Source organism: Magnolia sinica, chromosome 17, assembly GCF_029962835.1.
Source record: "Magnolia sinica isolate HGM2019 chromosome 17, MsV1, whole genome shotgun sequence".
Taxonomy (NCBI): domain Eukaryota; kingdom Viridiplantae; phylum Streptophyta; class Magnoliopsida; order Magnoliales; family Magnoliaceae; genus Magnolia; species Magnolia sinica.
The window spans coordinates 15927733-15948621 of record NC_080589.1 but is presented as its reverse complement, the minus strand read 5'-3'; the positions used below and the strand labels follow the sequence as shown (position 1 = coordinate 15948621).

General features: G+C 39.0%; 1 protein-coding gene and 1 long non-coding RNA gene across 3 annotated transcripts; one reads left to right on the top strand and one right to left on the bottom strand.

Annotated features, from left to right (window-relative positions):
* The first annotated feature begins 3251 nt into the window (after positions 1-3251).
* LOC131231272 (uncharacterized) lies at positions 3252-12616 on the top strand. Its single transcript, XR_009164270.1, has 2 exons — positions 3252-3499; positions 11345-12616. It is a non-coding gene; the product is annotated as an uncharacterized LOC131231272 (long non-coding RNA).
* Positions 10604-20148, bottom strand: LOC131231271 (BTB/POZ domain-containing protein At1g03010-like). Of its 2 annotated transcripts, none has more exons than XM_058227413.1 (4): positions 20016-20148; positions 13546-13612; positions 11362-12552; positions 10604-11244 (listed from the first exon to the last, which is right to left on the bottom strand). In XM_058227413.1, exons 1-4 carry the CDS (start codon positions 20105-20107, stop codon positions 10705-10707), a joined length of 1890 nt encoding a protein of 629 aa, XP_058083396.1. In that variant the 5' UTR covers positions 20108-20148; the 3' UTR covers positions 10604-10704. The 2 variants fall into 2 exon arrangements, with proteins under 2 accessions (XP_058083396.1, XP_058083397.1); XM_058227414.1 differs by lacking the exon at positions 20016-20148 and adding an exon at positions 13689-14086.
* Between the last annotated feature and the right edge of the window lie 741 nt (positions 20149-20889).

Genomic DNA, 20889 nt, shown 5'->3' with positions numbered 1-20889 from the left:
TGCGACACGAAGTGACTTCTCACACTGGTGTCCCTTGATCCAATTTAGGGTTCGTCATCCAATGGTCCAACTTACACAATCAAACAACATTAAGGGATATGTTTGTAACAATTTTACAATGAGATGAGTTTGTTTCTTAGTTCAGCGGAAGTATTCTAGAAGATAATTTACTCTTTTGATTGAAAGGCGACAATTGATTTGATGCCGCAAAAAAGGAAGATTAAGTAAGGTAGCCCGGCCATTACGAACTAATATCAAAATCCCCTACCGTTAGGTGATCTTCTATAGTCTTAATTTTAATCTCGAGAATGTTTGGGTAGAGAACTCAAGGATTTAAGCTCAATAATTGATATCGGAAATTGAATTTTCATTACTATATTAAACTCAAATTCCAAGGCGTTCTTCATCTACCGGAATTGGATCTCCATTGGTCTCCCAATTTTAGCCTTACGTTGAGGATTTTTGAGCTGATTGGAATAGGATTTGGGTGCTTTTATAATCAACTTCAACTGTGTTAGCGGACCGTGGAAGCATATAGAGATGAATCAAGTGGAGCAATCCAATAGCACAAAGTAAGCACAACGTAAACACTTCGAATTTAACGTGGAAAATTTCTGGTGGTAAAAAACCACGACACAAAGTGATAGAAAGCACTATGAAAACAGAAATTACAAGAGATAGAGAGAATACCTGATTCGAACAAGCCTCGAATCTCCATTTACAAGCTCTTAAAACACTAGGAACGAATTAGAAAAGATACCTCCCAATCCCGATTACACCAAAATATATAGCCTCTACGAAAATTTCAATCAAAATCGGAAACAAATCTTGCAAATTCGTAAATATGCACGGAATCGTTCGATGACATCAAACACACTTCGATGTCATTGAAATTTAACATTCAATGTCATTGAAGCCACTTCGATGGCATCAAAAAAGTACCAAAACGTTCCAGCGACCAAACAAGAAAATTCAGATATTACTGATGACATTGACTAGGCTTTCGATGACATCGAACTGTCTTTAATGATATCGTAAAGGGCACCAAAGTGTCCAGCAACCAAATCGATTTATTTCAAAAAAATCTCGATGGCATCGAGACGACTTTGATGACATCGAAGCCTACTCAATAGCATCGAACCTGTCATCGACAAACTATTGAATTACATATTTAAAAAATCTATCAACAAACTGCTGGTTTAGATCCAACAAGGTAGATTATGCTATCTCAGGTGGGGTCTCACAGATTGGATGGCTAGGATCTTGAAATTCAAAAAATAATTTCAAAAAAAGTGGTCAAATCATAGCGAGAAAGAGTGGTGATGTAAACACCACCATTGAAGCCTTCCTAAGCTCTACCCTTGATGTTTATATGCCATCCAAACCATTCATAAGATTATTCCCACTGGGATGAACTTAAGTAATAAATATTAGCTTGATTCAAAACTTCTACGAGCCCTTGAAGGTTTCAATGGCCAGCATTAGATCTTCATTATTTCTTGTGGTGTGCCCCACTTGAGTAGGCACATACCGAACATGCAGGATTATTTAATACAAATTATTTTCGGAACATAGATCGTCCATTCCATGGCCTTAATATGGATGGACCTGATTTTCACATCAACTTGCCACGTCCCGTGAAGAGATGGCTCTACCATGTTACCCCTACCCTATCATCTCCCCCGCCAAATAAGTAAGGGTGTCAATGATCCGAGTTAGCAACGCAAGGATGAATGTGATGAGGTTGATCACTGTTTTCCTCAAGGATAACTACTCTGAATCCACGAAGCTTCGTTAGACTCCTCACAGAGATTTCTCGAATCCACGAGAAAAAAAAGTAAGGAAAAAAGAAAATAAAATTTATAAAATTCGTAATTTGATTGATTGATGAAATAAACGAGTCAACAACCCTTTAAATAGGGATACAAGCCTTGGAAGAAGTTTTGGAATTAAACTACAACTAAAACTCCTTAAAACTCATAACTTACTATAAATAATAAATTGTGTCCTATGTGGCTTAACCAAGTTATTCTCCTAATTTTTCCAAACACTTTTCATGTTAGACACAACTCCTAAAGCCCAACGGATGAAGAGTTACAATCAAACCAAAACTTACTAAAAATAGTAAAAACGAAAATAAACAGCGAATTCGACCATCGATATGATGGAATCTCGCAAATTCAACGTGGGAAACTAAGTCATCGCCAGGTTAGCTAGCTAAAGTAGCTCGTCCTACCTCAAAATCATAGATGGTACGTCGAGTAACTCATTCCAGTTTGCTAAATATGTTTGTTTTAAGGTTCTGACGGTCTTGATGACTTTTGTCTGCGATCGGGACTTCTTTGATCCATCTTGGACATTAAAGTGTCCTTGACCCGCTCTATGTCAGTTAGGGCTGAGCCAAGCTATGTCTAAGTCTAGCCCGCATTGTTTGACTTAGGCCTAAGCCCAACTCGAGCTCATGATGAGCCAAAATAGTCTAGTCCTGGCTCTTTTGCTGGGCTCAAGTTTGAGTATAGCCTGAGCCCAAATTAGAGAGAGAAGCTTTGTTTTATGCGCTTAAGAAGAACGAAGTAGAAAAGCTCTAAATTATGAAAGCCTTTAAATTTCAATTGAAATGAAAGCCTCGATTTCTAAAAAGTTTTAAGTTCTTGCCGAACTCTATGGTTGAAATCAACTCCAAGAACTTGAATTCCAGCAAAAGCTCTATGAGAGAGAGAGAGAGAGAGAGAGAGAGAGAGAGATAGATGGGCTTTTTTCATATTAAAAAATTAGCCTTGCAAACTCCAACTGGTGAGGATGGGCTAAACTTGGGATCTTGTTCAGTCCAAGCTTGGCCCACTTGAGTAATGAACTTAGATTTTAAGCTTGAACCCGGGCCCGTCGGATTGGAAGGGATTGGAAGTTAAATCCCGGGATTGGCCGGCCGTGCCAAACAGAGCCGGTGATCCGATCCCAATCCATGGGTCTTAAGACAATCCACTGACAACACCATCATTACCTTTAAATCCCATCCAATCCACCTTAATCCATTCACATTTGCCTGGGACGTGTTTGCTTTGAGGGATTGGAAGGGATGGGAAGGTTTAATCCCGGGATTGGCCGGGCGTGCCAAGCAGAGTGGATATAGCAATCCCATGTATCTCGAGACAATCCACTGACAACACCATCATTCCCTAGAAATCCATGCCATCCACCCTAAAACCATTCAATCCCTTTCAATCCACCCGGCCAAACGGGCCCAATGGAAAACCTCACTTCCGGCCAATCTTATCGGAAAACCGCCTAGAGAAGATCTCAACCGTCCGATCCTGTCGGAATCCCACAGAAAAGCATCGAGAGCTCATCACCTCTCCTTCCCTTCCGATAGGAGCAGATGTTCTTCGTCCAATCGTCTTCACTGGAGTGAAAGCAAAAGCTCCGGAACCCGCCGCCACGTCAGCGCGAAGCGGCCGCTGACGTAGAAGAGGAGAGTTTGAATAATTTCTAGGGTTTATGGGTATGCATTTCGGTCTCGATTTCCATATCTTTTAAGGGGAGTTATTTGATACTCCGGCTGCAGGTGACTCTTGATACGCAGGCACTTAGAAGTGCAAAGCATGGCAGCATATTATCCCAAAATCAACCGTCTAAATTTTTGTCGAACAATCTTAACCTTTGGTTCGTTGGCATTTGTTTTCTGAAATTAGACCACTGGATATTTTTTCATTTCTAACCATCAAATAATGTCCATCAAGATAATATTTCATGTCAAAATAAGAGTACTTTTTGGTTCGCAATACGTCTAACCGTGTGCCCATAATTTGGAATTTAGTTTGAATTATTTGTAAGCCATGTAGGGTCCATTTGTATGCCCATACATTTTTAAAATTGTATTTATAGGTAAGTTCGATTCTAAATAACTTATAAGTTAGTTATAGGTAAAAAGTTATATATTCGTATGAATTAGAGCTTGAAGTAGAAAATCATTTAAAAATTAGATTGGTGCAAAAAATCTTGAATAAAAGTATGCTGTTTTGTTGAGCCTATTTATATGAATAGTTGAGCTGAATCTTAGGCTAAATTAATCATTAGGCGAACCATAAAAGTGAGCCCATGTATTCAAAATATCTATAATGGAGAGTAAAAGTTAAGGTAAGCAAAATGGAACTAAAAATTCTCATTGTCTTTCTAATTTGTTGGAATTGATTTCTATTATGAGCTATTTGATCAATGCAAGCATTATGCGCGTATGAACCTTTTGAGAATGGGCCGTAACCGTCTACATGCACACATTTCAGAATGGGCTATCATGCAATCATCATTTCTCATCTAAGAAATATGAACCATTTGATCAGTGGCCATTAATACAGGAGTTAAGATAATTTCACAAAAGTAGGTCTAATCGACATATATATGATCCATCCATTTGTTAAAAAGGAAAAGAAAAAGAAAAAAAAAGTTACATCTCAAATAAATTTGGAAAATTTGCAACCAAGAAAAACGGAAACACTCCTACAAAAAAAACTTTAGATCACAATGGAGGGCTAAAAATTGGTCCAATATGTTTTGGACATTGTGGACCATATGATGAGTGGACCGTCATGTTTTTTTGGGCCCAAGCCTTAAAATCAGCTGCCAAAACTGATGGATGGCGTGGATTGAGCATACAGAAGATGACAGTGGGATCCACGTCACGGCCTCACCGAATAGGCCCACCCCGTTTTCAATGAACTGCGGATTTTCTGTGACAGCTAGGTGGCGCCCACTGTGATGTTGGTGAGAAATCCACCTTGTCCATCCGTTCTGCCAGATCATGTTAAGACATGAGCCAAAAATTAAGCAAATCCAAAACTCAAGTGGGCCACACGACAAGAAATAGATTCTGATGAATGTCCACTGTTGAAACATTCATGAGACCACGAAAGCATTGGATTAGGCTAATATTTATATGTTTTCAGTTCATCCTAGTATGAATGACCTTTTGAACGGTATGGATGACATATAAATATCATGGTGGACCTCTATCATGGTGGACCTCAGGGAGGTTTCAACATTAGGCTTTTCCTTATCCACTTTTTTCCTGTCGTGCGGCCCACTTCAGTTTTGGATCTACCTCATTTTTGGGCCCATGTTCTAACATGATTTGAAAAACTGGATGGACAGGGTGGATTTCTCACAAACATCACGTTGGGCCCACCAAGGCCCAGACGATTGCAGAGAGAGAGAGAGAGAGAGAGAGAGAGAGAGAGAGAGAGACGGTGGCCTTCCTGCCAAGTTGGCGGTTCTTCATCAATTGTGTCCTTCCTACCAGTTGCGTTTCTCCACGTATTTTTGGATTAAAAAAAAAAAAACCCCATCCATTGGCCCATTTCAAAGTTATAGGTAACTTGAAACTTAGCCTCCGTGCATGTGAGATTTTTACAATTCTTTTCTAAGAAAGTTACAGGTTGAGAGAAAGTTACGGATAACTTTCCTCTCCAAAATACCACCTATATAACAAAGTTACCTGTAACTTTCTTACATTTTACAAGTTACAGGCATCCAAACGACCATGTAAGCAATTTTTTAGTAATTTCTAACTGCCAGCATATCAACATCCATCACACTCTGCCCAAGTATCAAAGTGTTTCTCATCTTTTAAGGTCTATTTCTTTTGTTTATATTCTTGTGTTTTAATTAGGGGTGCACACGGTTCGGTTCCAGTTTCGAAACTGGAATCGAATAGTTAAGGAGACAGATGAATTGGTCACTGCCAGCTGTTGATATGGACCATTCATGTGAAGGGAGCCACCTTTAGTTCTCATCCCTTTTGAAACCGGATCTGAACCGTGTGCACCCCTAGTTTTAATTTGCGTTGATGACTAAAAATTGAGTGATGCTAATGTGACTCACTATTGAATTAGTAAAATAAGAATAGCGATTTTATTGAAAAGCAAGGTTTTAAGATTCGGCAACTTCTTGAATTCGACTTGGGACATATTCTAGGTGTAGCTACACAGGTGTGGGTGTGGGTTCAAGTATCAATTTAAGTTCGATTAATAATTGGGCCGTATGTGGGTATCCCGTTGCACATACCCAAACTTGCTAGAACCTGATTATATTATATGTTATAAATTTATATATTCCTAATATTATATTCATTCCAAATACTCCAATTAATTTAAAATCAACAATTTGTTAATTAGTAATAATGATTAGCACTTTTATAATTTGCAAAACTACATAAAACAGAGAGGGACAATCCCTCTGTTGTGTTAGAGGATGTCCTATTCTACAACACTTTTCACCTGGGGTCCATGTGGTGTGCACCGTGTATCCGATCCAACCCGTCAAATGGCATGTGCACCCCAGTCTATACACCAGCCAACTTGTGCAACTAAGTTGCCCATCATGAAGAAATGTTGTTTTTGAATTTTCTCATAAAAATAGCATGTTACCACACACACAGTGCTTTTGAAGAAAATTCATATATATATTTTTAATTTTTGCTATAAAATTTAAAATTTGGAGCTAATGATTATTTATTTATTTTGAGAATTTCATAAATGGGTACCCAACATCCTAATGGGTGCCTAACACCTGATGGGTATGGGTGCCCAAATGGGTATGCGTATGGATGCAGTACCCATTAATAGTTATGGGTATAGGTACCCCTATATTCAACCCAAACCCGGGTCATTGCCAGCCCTATACTTCTTTGCCTATTGGTGTAGCCAGCCTAATGAGTATGTAGGTCTGATTTTTCCTATTAGTTTCTTCTAAAATCCCAATTTGTTTTTGTACATGAGCATCCTACCCGAAGAGTGGCCCAAGCTGATTGTCCAATCACCTTTGTGGTAAGGCCTGCCTTATCTAGCGTTAGATGTCCTACTGGGCCTACACACGTGTTGCTGTCGAACCTCCTATATTTATGCTTGGGTTAGACCCTCGAGATAGATCACCACCACTTTAAAAAGTGTTGCAAGTGCTCCATTGTGCACATGGTATAGTTCTATGACACTCGAGACTATCCGAATCACTGGCCTCATTATGTATGGAGCATTCCCCACAATACTATACTGAGTACATGGCAGTAACCATCTTGTTTTACCTTTGAAAATTGAACCACTTGCTATTTTCAAGCTTTTGAATAATGGCATCGGTGGGCATATTAACTGTGCCAAAAAAAAGGTATGATATAGGAGGTATTGGACTATAGTGAACAATGGGACCCATTTGAGCCGAAATTTTATTTTTGCACAAAAATAAAATAGGGAAATTAGGAAAAATGTGAAACACAAGAATCTATCATTTTGTGTTTTTAACATGTATTCAATAGTTTATTGGACCATTCTTTAGTAAGAATGCAGCTTGTTAGCATGAGTTACTGAAAGTTACAAAAAAGGCCATAATTGTCAAATCAAGCATGATTTGGTGGATTAGAGCCCATTGCATATAGATGCAATAAAAAGAAGAAGAAAAATGGAAGAAGTAGATGATTTAACCTTTCTTATGATATTTCCCAAAAATGGTCGATTCCACTTCAGTTCGTCAAATCATACTCAAATCTGGTGTTTTGATTCTCAAGAATAGGCTTAGATCTAGTATAAAATTAGTTTATAAGCTTCCTATATGGTCAAATAAAGAAAGAAATGGAAAAACGAAATATTTATCATACCTTTTATTTTCAGACACTTTGTGGATCGGAGCTATTTCATCTTCCTTTTCAAGGGGATTTTCGCCTCGTTGATAGACAGAATTTGATCTTCCATCCCTTCCTCAGACTCTTCCACAATCTTTTCCACCTTGAAAATCGTCTCTTCCAATAACAAATGCTCTATTTGTGATGCTTGCTCGATAGTTTTAGTTATTTTGTTATTCATTCTGTGCTCTTGCGAGCATAAACAACCCATCAATCTGTCAAGTATGGTTGATAGATCATTCCTTTCTTTGATTGCCATAACAACATAATCAAATCGCTCCATCAAGGATATCATAATTTTTTTCTATGATCTACGAGTCATCAATGGTTTCACCATTCGCCCTTAATTGATTTGCTACAGTCAGAACACAAGAAAAACAATCTAAGAAGACTTCACATAAAGGGATTCAAAAGCACCTCTTAAGGTTTGCAACCTTACACTCTTGGCCTTTGGGTCACCTTTTTAAGAGCTTTGTAAAACATCCCATGCTTCTTTTGCCGCCAATTCCGATTGTGATATACAGAAAAGAATGGATTCATCTACTGACTAGTTGATCAAAAAGAGGGTTCACCTGTCCTTCCTTTTGTGCATGTGGTAGTGCGTCAAACTTCATGGTTTGGTCACTTCGGTGTAATTGTCTTCCATTAAGCCTCATAAGTCTTGGGCAGTGTTTTAAATAGTGGTAGCGTGTTACATAGCATTCAATCCTTTGTAATGTGTAGCGTAAATAGTGTAGCGCGTAGTGTAAGCTACATGATATTTTTATTTTAATTTTAATTTAAATATAGAAAAAATTGTAAGAAATCTATTTAGTGGGCCTTACTGATCAACGGTCTGGATTGTCATACATTCAGACTGGATGATTGAGTAGACCAGTGGGCCCCACTTCAGGTGATTTGCTGAGCAGCCTATCTGCGCAGCTTGCGTACTAGGGCTGGAATGCTATAGCTGTCTTACGCAGACAACAATTTGAGTTGCACTAGGATGCTACAATGTGGAGCGTGGGAGAGAGAGTTGTGATGGGTTTCAAACTCTCTCTCCAAAGATTCTATAAAAGAGAGATGGGTCCCCAATCCTACACCATAGTAGAAATTCGAGTCCCATCTTATGAATTGCAGAAAGGGTGTGAAGGAGAGGAAGATCCTAAGCTCTACAGGTATTCTGGTATTCTTATCCGGCTTCCATGGCGGCGTCTCAGCTAGGTAAGCTATCCGACCCTTGATTGCCATATCCCATGCACAAACAGATCCGTGGGCCTATTCCTCATATAGATTAAATCTCACAAAAATATAATAAATAGTAAGAAAAAAACAAAAAATATAAAAACGCCAAAAAAATGATTCACCTTTTCAAGTATAAGCATATTCAAGTAAGTTATTAATTATCATTTATCAAAAGCCAATCCACGTATAAAGTCATAAGTCAAATCAAATAATTATCACATCAACAACTTTCTAAGCAAACCACTCTAATTTTTTTTTGAATCAAACCAATTTAATTAATAATGTCTAATTGAAATCACAAGTTACAACTCACAAGTATGAAAAGAAATAAAAAATCCCATAAGTTAGGAATATTAAGTACAATGTAGATGTCATCTATACAGTGGGGGGTTTTCAAAAATCCTCTTTTGAAACTCTTTTTCTTTAAGTTTAATTTTATAGGTTTTTTAGTGCGTGAGTTTCACACCAACTTTAACAAAAGATCACTACCATTTTAGGTGAAAGTAAACAAAGAAAGGTTTGATTTTAACTTTACATTTATTTTTTAAAATTTTTTTTTATAAAATGAGTTCTACACTACTTTTAACAAACAAAACTAAAAAAATAAAAATAAATGTTCTCAGCATTCTTAAAAGATATAATAAACACACACACACACACACACACACACACACACACACACACTCTGTACTATACACTACAAATAGCTACAAACACTATACACTACATAGCTGTAGGATTTATGTTACGTAGCGCTACGCTACGCGTGCTATTTGAAACATTAGTCTTGGGATTTAAAAAACACAATCATCTAAATGCTCCAATGATTATAAATTTTCCCACTAAACCAAAGGAGTCGAGGTTGGAGTGTATTATTTGAGGCTACAACTCAACCCAAGTAAACACTATTTTAAATCAAAACTACCACTTTTGCGAACAAGAAACATTTGGTATATGCACCAAGAATGCCATGTTAATGTGGAAAAACTTCAATGGACACTTTCTTGCAACTGAGCGTTGATACAACTAGTGGGATTGGAGAAATTAGAAATCCCAACGACAGGACCTTGTATCTCAAATGAGCACAAGGTCCAAATCTTATGACACACTTCAAACATTAGGGTTTGTTTGGCACCTTGGATATGGAGTTAACCCAAGAGTCCAAATAGAAGACTTTCATTCTATCAGTTGTGTTGGGTAGCCTAGATTTTTTGTCCTATAGAATCTAGAAACTATTATTGACAGTGTCGATATTCAACCTAGATCTTAAAAAAGGCTACTTTATAATGAGGTGGAGATATGACTGTTGGATAGGAATGAAAATCCTTGGTTTTTGCAACCCACCTTTTAGGGAAGAATATATATATATATATATATATATATATATATATATATATATATATATATATATATATATATATATATATTTATTGTTATTATTATTATTTTTTTTTTAAGGCCCCTTTTGAGGGTTTTTAATCATAAGTGGATTTGAAATCCACCAAAATCCAGGCAACCAACACGACTTGGATTCAAATGCTAACTGCCCAAAATCCATCCTGCCAAACAACCCCTTATTTGTAAACTTTCTAACTAGGTGGCTGCTGCCACTTCTGCTTCCTAGATTGTCTATACTTGCTAACATTTCAAAACTAAGATTTTATTACTGCCTTGCTTCATGCACTTGAAACATGCATTCACAATAGGATTTGGAAGTCCTCACAAAAATTATAACAGAATTCTATTGAAGACAGAACTGTTATCTTTCTATCATTTAAACACAATCAATCACAATATTTATACACACTGATATATGATCAAGAAACGGAGTGGCGCATCCGCTTCTGAAACAGCAAACGGGTGTCTGAATTAGCCTTGGAGATGATGGATTTGGTGTCTTTTGACCGAAACAGAGCATTGAGCTTGCTTAGCTTCCTAGTGAAAGATTTGAGTAACTTGTTTGCCGGAGTTGATCGGACAAGCTCTTGTTTCATAGAGACATGGTCCTTCTCTAAGTCAGTCAGCCGCATTCTCATCCTTGCAACTTCGAGCTTCAGCTCTCTGTTTTCTCTTCTCACCGATGCGTAATTGTCTCTCGGGGAGATGGCCCCACTGCCTGCCCCACTGCCCGAACGTTGAGGATACTGACCATTGGTTGATCCAAAGAAGAACGGAGCGTGGCCTCCGTTCATGGCATTTCGGAGCCTGATCTGCTCCAAATACAGGACTTGGACCGCCATTTGCACCGGTAGCCGTTCGTTCTGAGCTGCATGGCTACAGGCTTCTTGGGTTAGCTTTTGACAATCGATGGTTTTGCAGAGGCGGTGGCGTTCGGAGTCCTTGATATTGGGATGGACCTGTAATAGGAATTCAGTGAAGATCTGTGTCGAACAAGCATGAATTTTTGTTTATTTTTTATTTTTTTACTTTTTAAGTTGTTGTTATTTGAATGAGCAGGGAGAAACGGATGCTACCTTGAGGAAAATATCAACTGCCCTATACAAGCCATCATTCACAACTCGAGCATGGTCGGGGAGTAATTCTGCTAGTGCGATGAACTTGGACGTCAGCAAGTTCGAGTCCAGTGCAATCTCTGCAAGATAAGTGTCAAACAGCTTCGACACCTTGAGAATTAAGCTTTGCTTGGGAGATCTCGGGCTGTCATACTCATAGCCCATGTCAGTCTCATCTCGAAAGCAATTCCCATCATCTTCTTCCTCGTCCAAGTTCAAGAAAATGGAGAAGATCCTCAATATTGAATCTGTGTCGTATAATGGGTGGTTGTTGCTGTTTGGGTTTGCTGGAATGAGAATGTCTTCGAGAATTGCCTGGTCTAATCGCAGCCCAATCCGTCTCTCTAGATCTGCTCTACAAGCGGCGGAAGCAGATGACACTGTCGCGGTTTTAAGTAGGCCTGAAAGAAATGCCATCGGCACCGGACTTTTCCTCGACTGGGTCGGTAGTAATCCGACTATCGCTTCGACGGTCACCCTTTGTTTCTTCTGCAATTCAATATCTATCAAGCTTCCTTCTACTGATTGGATATCTCGAACACCAAGACCTTGGAGGGAATTATGCGCGTAATTAATCAAGATCTTGCTGATCGTGTCCTGTTTTAGACCCTTGGATTTCACCACAGACAGGACTCTTTGGAAAAAATCTAGATTAAGGACTGTCAGGCTCTTGCCCCACCAATCCGCCGGTGTTTCTGATTCTGCATTCGTCGGCTTAACAGGTAAGTTATGCTCGAGCTTGGATAACCCGGATGAGAGCTGCTCCTTACAAGCATTCGATGCAATTGCATTTATGAGTCTGCTGATTAAGCTGATTTCTTCAGCGACTGGTAGAAGAGCTTCGCAGCGGTGGAGAACGACAATTGAATTCAAGATGTTCGAGATCACCATCTCTTTTAGATAGATTTCAGTGAGTGTCTCCAAGTTCTTCTCGGCGAATTCCTCTGTCATTTGAAGATAGTGAGCTGCACATCGCAGCATGGCGACATTTGATAGGGTGATCTCGATGTTTAAGCCGTAGCAGAACTTCGCGGCCAGCTCGAAGGCTTCTGGCCCACCAGGGACGGCGGTGAGAGCTATTCGAGATACTTTCGAGTCCTTTGATTCAGTAAGCATTTTTCTGATCTTCCCACTTCGAGAAACCAAAGGGAACTACAAAAGAACCATGCCTTCTGTTAAAGGGGGAAAAAGTTCAATTGAAATTCTTTTTTCTGGATGTTGTGAAGAATGTGTTTGGTTGCACCAAGTATCACAAAATTTCATGACATTTCATGATTAATCAGTTAATTTGGTGCAACCAAACACACCTTAAATGAGATGTTTTCATTTGAAAGAGCCATGCTAAAGAGATTTGTCTGAAGAGGATCCGATATTCACATGCATGGTCAATGTCTGATCCATTCATCAAGTGGGGCCCATTGCAGACATGCCCCTGCCCCAAAAACCGGCTGGCCGACTTCTCTCGAGTAGGCTGCATGTGTACATTGAATATAAACCATTGGTCTTTTTCTCCTAACAAATCCATTTCATTCATACATATGTGATGGCGGCACTGATTAGTACTGTGCCCACCTAATTCCTTTTGGCCAGGGAAATGTTAATGGTGGGCCCCATCCGATGAATGACCAGAATCTTGCTCATGTGGGCCACATTGTCACCCATGTTAGTGTATCTTCTTCACATGAATCTCCTTTACATTTTATTTCCATTTTTACAATGGCCTCACCAATTTGAAGTGATACCCACAGGAAGCTGTTTTCTTGTCAAAGCTAACAGAATCTGAGTTCTTTTTGTATTCTAAGCATGGGTTTAAGACTTGGACGATTCTGATAATGACTTGTCTGAGTCGACTCAGACTCAGTTGGACCTGATCTGGTTTGATACCATGAGTCACTGCCTCATTCACCGCCGGCTCAGGCAAGTTATTACTCGACTCAGAGCCGGAGTCAGGTCAAGTCACCTAGTATTCTAACCATGATTCTAAAAACAAGTGAAGCACTTTTCATGGCTGAAAATTAGAAAATTGTGATTTCTAGAATTTTCCTAGGAAACCCATGAAAGATATTCAATAGGGAAAACAGAATGACAGGATTCGACGCTGCATTTCTCGCATCATAATCAACAAGGAGCTGATGATAATCTCACCTTGTGGAGTGAAAAGTTCATAGCTCCCACTTCGACAGTAAGGTCGCTGGAAACATCTGAAAGCGGCCTGCAAGAATGAAAATTGCTCAGAATCAGAAACCCAATAATTTCAGAACAGTGACAGAACTGAATCTTCAGCCTACATGTTGATCAAATGTGGAAAAACCCGACAGCTTCGAATTCTATTTCTGGAACTCCTCCATGTCGGAAAATGCAAGCTCTAAACGTGTAATCAGATACAATTCTACCATTTTGAAATTGCACTCTTGTATCAGGCAATTCGAAATCGATGGTTTGGATTGGTCATGGGTCATAATTATAAAAAAATAATTGGAAACAATCGGTGTCGGGAAGGGAAGTGCAGAAGAGATAAGGTTAGAATTATTAATGGTAGTGGAATGGGAAGTGAAAAAATCTATAGAAAATAGCATTTTCTTCACTAGAAAACTGATGAGAGGAAGGAAAAGGACAGATTGCCATTTGGATTTTCTAGTCATTGCTTGTTTCATCTCTGCATTATTCCAGAGCTTGTCAATTCAAGCAACTGCTTGCAAGCAAAGGTTTAAAATTTTGAGGTTTTCAGATGATCAGATGGCGTAAGGGGTGTTTCGGAATGGAAAAATCACAACGGTAAATAACTGATAAACAGTGCTATGAGCTATGGCATGGCACTGTTAATGGTTAGATTGCATTATGAGGCTGGATTCACCACAAATTCTTAGTTTAACCCCACAACAAGATGTGTGGGGTCCAATGTGATGTGTACAAGACATCCAAGCCGTCCATCTACTTGGCACCCAAAAATCTGGCTGATTCAAAAATCATGTGGGCTGGATCATGTAATATCATGACAAAAAGCCTCTAAATCATGTGGTTAGTATGCCCCAGATTAGCTTTAGAATGGCCTGGATTTTGGGGGACGCGGATTTCCTGCTAAGGGCTTTGGGAGGAAGTTAGTGCGCAAGGATGGTGGGTGGGGTCCACCAAGATGTTTATGAGAAATCCACGCCGTCCATCAATTTTGCGAGCTCATTTTAGGACTTCCCAGCAAAATCGAGGTGGATGGAAAACTCAAGTGGGCCACACGAGAGGAAACAGTGGAGATTAAGTGAGTGTCATTGAAACATTCTTATGACCATAAAAGTTTTGCATGGGCCATTTTTTTTTTTTTTTGTGTGTGTTTTCACTTCATCGCAGTGGGAATGATCTTATAAACGGTTTGGATGGCATATAAACATCAAGTCGGAGCTTAAGAAGGTTTCAACGGTAGGCATTTCTTCCCCCAATTTTCCCTCTCTTGTGACCCACTTGAGTTTTGGATCCACCTCATTTTTGGTCACATGCCTAAATTGAGCTCGAAAAGCGGATGGACGGAGTGGATTTTTCAAAAACATCTCTATGGACCCCACCCAGCATCCTTGGCAGGAACTTGCTGTCGAAAGCCGCGAAAACCGCGTCCAATTTTGGGGCATCCACTGATGCTGCTGGGGAGCATCTTATGGCAGGAACCTCCAGTGTCGGGCTCACTACGAGTTAGTACTGGTCAAAGCTTTATGGGCCCCACCATGATGTATGTATTTTATCCACGCCATCCATTTATAATTTTGGATCATTTTAGGGCATGAGCCAAAAAAGAAGGTAGATCCAAAGTTCAAATGGACCACACTATAACAAACAATGGGGATTGAACGCCCACAGTTGAAAACCGCTTGTGGGCCACGAAAGTTTTGGATCAGGCTGATTTTTGTTTTTTTCCTTCATTAAGGTTTATGTGACTTTATGAACAGGTTGGATGGAAAATAAACATCTCAGTAGACCCCTAGGAAGGTTTCAATGGTGGGCGTCATTATCCTTGCTGCTTCCTGTGGTGGGGTTCACGTAAGCTTTGGATTTGCCTCATTTTTTGGATAACGCCCTAAAATGAGATTTAAAAAGGATAATAATAAAAAAAAAGAATGGACTGCGTTGATATAACAAATAATCATGGTGGGGCCCACATAGCTTTTCCATTGCCGACTCACCACCAAATCCGAGTCCATATGCGGAATGCGGTGGGCCACACAGGCAATCAGTAAGGTTTTTAATGGTGGGCGTATTTTGATCCCGAAGGAGAAGATAAGGGGGCCCACATGATGAATGATTTGGATGGATACCATGCAAACATCTTGACACGTGGTAGGTTAAGCTTAACCAACACAGATTCGTACTGCATCCGGCCTCTTCCATTTATTATTTTAACTATGATTTTAAAACAGACCGGTCACACCCTGTCTGACCAATTGAAAACTAGCTCGACGTCTGGTCCAGGTTAGATTGGCATTTCCATCCCCTCTGTTTCCGGTGGTGTGGCCCATTTGAGTCCCGGATGTACCTCAGGCTCATGTCCGAACATGCGCTGGAAAAACTGATGGGTGGATTGGATTTGACACGGGAATCAGGTGGGCCCCACAGCTTTTGGAGGAAATTCTCCTACTTTTTATAATTTACTCTTCCTGTTTTTTTAATTTCCTCGTACGTTGTAACATCGCTGTCCTGCCCATACATGTCCCTGAATCAACCAACACGGACCATCCGTTTGACTTGAAATCGCTTGGACTTATTCTAACTACAGTGGGCCAGGTGGACCGGGCCTCAACTAGGCCCACTTGTCTGATTTGGGCTGATCCATATCCAACCGTTGTAATTACCCCTCAGGTGGTGGGACCCACCTTGGGTTGATCAAATCCAGGTCGTGAAGGCTGATCTGATCTGGCCCAAAATAAAGGGAATGATCTAAGCCCCATCTAGTTGCAAAGATGCCAGTTTGAGACTCATTGATTTTTCACTCGGACTGACTCGTTTTTATGACTCAGACGAGTCAGGTGAGACTCGTCTGACTCACCCCCAAAAGTGATTTGTGAAGCTGAACCAGATTGGACCGAGTCTGAGTCGACCCGGCCTGGTCATCAATCCATGGTTAGGCTGAGACCATCTTGGGATGGACTATACGACACTGGGATGGACGTGATGAGGTCGATCACCTTTTTCCTCAAGAGGTGATTTGGCACCGTGGATTGGAGGGGATTTGAGGGTGTTTCAAATCCCCTAATTGTTTGATAGCATGAACTAACTAGGGGTTTCAAATCCAGGGGGTTTCCAATCCCCTCTTTGAGGGGTTTGTAATCGACGGTGAAAGCTTGGATTACACTTAAAATCATTTCAATAGTTGCAGGTGTAACATGTTTGTCACTATACACTATCATTCTATTGGACACATGACCCACTAATGATGATCAACACCGTCCAAACATTGTCCATGTAGATCAATGATTAAAAATCGTTGGTTAGTCAATCAGACATGATCTTGTGCTTGTGGCCCATCTGAGACTTGGAATTTCATCATTTTTGGGCAAAGCGTATATTTCAGTGGGCTTATTGTAACCATTGTGTCGAAAATTACATATCTCACTAATGAGAGATATTAAAGTTGATTTATTAATTAAATTCAGACCCTTGTAAATATACCATGGACAGGTACTTTTAGATTAAAGTTATTCACACTCCAGGTGCCAAACACATTGGGAGGATTGTAAATCCAACGGGTTTCTAATCCTAGGGTTCCGAATCCATGCTCTCAAAAATGAATCTATTAAGCTTCTCTAGACTCTTCACGGAGACTTCTCAAATTAAAATAATATTTAAAAAAATTCATAAATTAATTGATGAATGAATAAACGACTTTATACCCCTTTAAATAGGGATATTAAGCCATGGAAAAATTTTCGGAATTAAACTATAATTAAAACTCCTAGAAATCTTGACTTACTACAAATAATAAACTTACTATTTATAAATGGTTGTGATTTCTACTAGTGTACATGGTTTTCCGCCTAAAATAATAAGTGTCCTATTGGGCTTTATCACACCATTCTCATAATTATTCTAAGCACTCTTCATGTTGGGCATAACTCAAGCTCAAGGGATGAAGAGTTATAACCTAACTAAAACTTACTATAAATAATACAAACAGAAATAAAACAGTAATTCGACTTGGCCACCTAAAGAAATGGGTTTGGGCAGGATGGACCCAGTAGCTACTTACGTGGCCCACAGCAGGCGATAGCTTGGGTGGGATCAGCCAACTTGTCTGACCCTCATAGTCGAAGAAAGCCCTGTTCGATCTCAATTTCCTATTGGCCAAGAACTCAAGCGGCAATCCAACGCGTCGACCTTGAGTATCGACCTCGACCCAACCAAAGTGGGCCTTCAATCAGAGATGGCCTACCCTGTTAGGGTCTAAGTTAGTTCATAGCCCATTAATATGTGGCTTACCAAAATCAAGCCCACTTTGGTCTGGGCTTGGACCCCACCAGGAATTATAGTAAGCCAGAAATTGTCTCCCACACGTGCATGTAGTGGTGCACGTGGAAAATCTAACATGTGCAAATGTAGTAGGTTTTGTGCAAGATCCAAGTCGTTCAACAGGTGGACTACACACTGGGTGGGGTCAGGTTGGGCGCTGGGTTAGGTCAGGATGGGAACGTACTCGACTCAAACCACTAACTTGACCTGGGCTCGACTTGAAATCTTTAGTAAACAATCTAAGCTCTAATATTAAGCTCAAAAATTAGCTCGAGCTCAAGCTTGAGTAAGGCACGAACGAGTCAAGCCAAGCTTAGTCTATCTTAACTCAACTCGGCTTAATGTACCACCCTAATTTCAATGGCATGTTACTTGATAGGGCTGAATCCTAATCAAAAGTCCAATTCATATATGAGATTTTTACCCGACATATCCAACTTGGAAAATCTGATTGGGATACTATGTTTTTACCTAATTATCCGACTTTAAAGCAAATCGGGCCGCTTACTAGATTTCTAGATGATATTTTCTTAATTTACTCAATTAATAATATTTTAACTAAAATATTAAATATTAATATTCTAGATAATAAATTCTACGGTGTAGGCATGTTCGACATGGATGATGTGGATGATTTAGTTAAAGTCTGTACATTTTTATTCATATGCTTTAGGATTTATAGCTTGATATTAATTAATTATGTTAAGAAAATAAATATTTTTATAATTTCATAAGTATTTATTTATAAAATAAATATCATTAGAAAAAATTGTTATTTTTATTAGGCAATTGAATTATTATATAAGCTTTTTAATTAGATATTAGTTGATGGTTAGAGATATTTGGTTGGAAAATTATTCAAATTTATCAAAAGTCTTTGGATAATATCCGTATCCGACTTATATCCAACTTCTTTTAATAATATAATAATATCTGATATCAAAGTATGTTTATATTTTTTAAATTATATTAGATTAATAAGGCCTATGGACTCATGATCCGGATAAATAATTGTACGGTTCTTAACATGTTGGATCTAGTGACTAGATAGCCATCGCGTGGGTTTATTATGAAATACGCCTTTAACAAATATATAATAATAATAAAAATATATCTTATTTAAACTGCTTTCTATGAATTTTCCTCATTCATTTTTTTATTTTATTTTATTTTATTTTTTATTTTTTATTTTTTATCTTTCATGAATTCAAAAAATATTTTCATCTATAAGAAAAATTATTGGGATTTTCATAAATAAAATATTATAATATTCAATGGTTGTGAATAATTGCAATCATATTAAAATATTCAATGGTCCCAATTGATCCTCTTAGGATCAACAAAGATTAATGGATGAGAGTGGCCCACCTATAGATTGAACATGATTGGATATCATGGTCATCCAATCTAAGGTGATATTTGAGCCATTTGCAATCCATGGTGGAAACCATATCTAATCATCTAAAACAGGGGCTGATAGCCAATCCTAACCGTAGGACATCCTAGCCATGCCAAAGGTGGGCCCGACCATAGTCTAAAATCTCGTTATCTTCAACTTCTCGGCCAGGAATTTCTCATGAGTTTTTTTAGATTTTGCATTTATCTCATAATATTATCTTAAAAATCTCACTGAAAATAAACTATTTTAAAATAATTATCATAAATTACTAAATAATTTTTAAAACTTGAATATAAATTTATAAACTGAATTATTTTGATTTCTAATAAAATAAAATAAAACCTGCTGAGATTTTAAGAACTTCACTATATTATTGCAATAAAATCGTTTCATCGAAATTGGGAGATAATAACATGAGATTTTCAAAATCTCGGCAATATTTCTCACAATGGCTCAACATGGACATCAGATCACCGAGCGCGAAAATCAGTGCCGTCCAATTATCAGTCTGATACATTGTCGAATTCAATGGATTGCTAACAATCTGACCCAACATACTGATGTGGCCCACCTGCTGTTTAGATCAGCATGAATTTAGTGGGTTATGATCTTCGTGGTGGGAGACGAATTTTGAACGGCTCCGATGTTGTACACATGGTAGTTTGTTACACTTTGGTTGGAAATTTTTTTTAAAAAAACCAAAATAGAGAGTAGAGATGAAAAACGGTACCATTCAGTGGTGTGCCGGGTGCTTGAACTTGGCCGAAACGATCTCTTCCCTGATATGCTTGGCTTCAACTCATTAATCGTTACAACACCCATCTCTCTCTCTCTCTCTCTCTCTCTCTCTCTCTCTCTCTCTCTCTCTCGTACACCTACGCCATTTTCATGGAACTTGTACACGACCCATCTCAAGGAATGGCTGATTAGCTGTGTTTACATACATGAAATCATGTGGGTCCCACTGAAGTGGCCCCTTTTGCAAAGCTGGCGTGCATGCGTTTTTTTGAGCTGAAAGGTTAATTGAACTAAGGCCGGATTCACTAAAAAGCTATGTATTTTAAGCTTAATCTACAACGTCAATCTGTGGGGCCCACATGATGTGTGTATAAGATCAGTGCATCCATCATGTGTTCCCCCTCATGTTCTCCTTGAGGTCCAAAAATCCGGCTGATCCAAAACTCAGATGGGCCACGTCATGTAAAATCATGTCCAAATCCTATAAAATCACGTGGTGTGGCCCACATAAGTTTTGGAACGAACCATTTTTGGATTCCTCCATTCATCCTCGTGGATGAAATATTATGAACGGATTGGATTTCTTATGTAAAACACAGTAGGTCACACTTACAATCTGGAATGTTTAACGGTTGCCATCACCATCTCAACTGCTCCCTGTGGTGTGGCCCAACAGAAATTTGGATAGGCCTGATATACAGAACCTGTAGTTTTACACGTGATGGACGGATTAGATTTCATGCACACATCACGGTGGGCCCCACACATGATGTTGCAGGTTAAGCTTAACCTACAAAGCTTTGTAGTTGATCTGGCCTAGGATTAAAGGGATGTTTAGATGTGTCTTTTCTTTAATCTAAATCTAA

What these genes read in the sequence shown, in the direction of transcription:
- LOC131231271 (XM_058227413.1), bottom strand. Translation starts at nt 20,107, where the DNA reads ATGGGTGTTGTAACGATTAATGAGTTGAAGCCAAGCATATCAGGGAAG. An exon ending in ACCCGGCACACCACTGAATG is followed by an intron (nt 13,613 to 20,015) that starts GTACCGTTTTTC and finishes TCATTCTTGCAG; the next exon opens with GCCGCTTTCAGATGTTTCCA. An exon ending in TGAACTTTTCACTCCACAAG is followed by an intron (nt 12,553 to 13,545) that starts GTGAGATTATCA and finishes GTTCTTTTGTAG; the next exon opens with TTCCCTTTGGTTTCTCGAAG.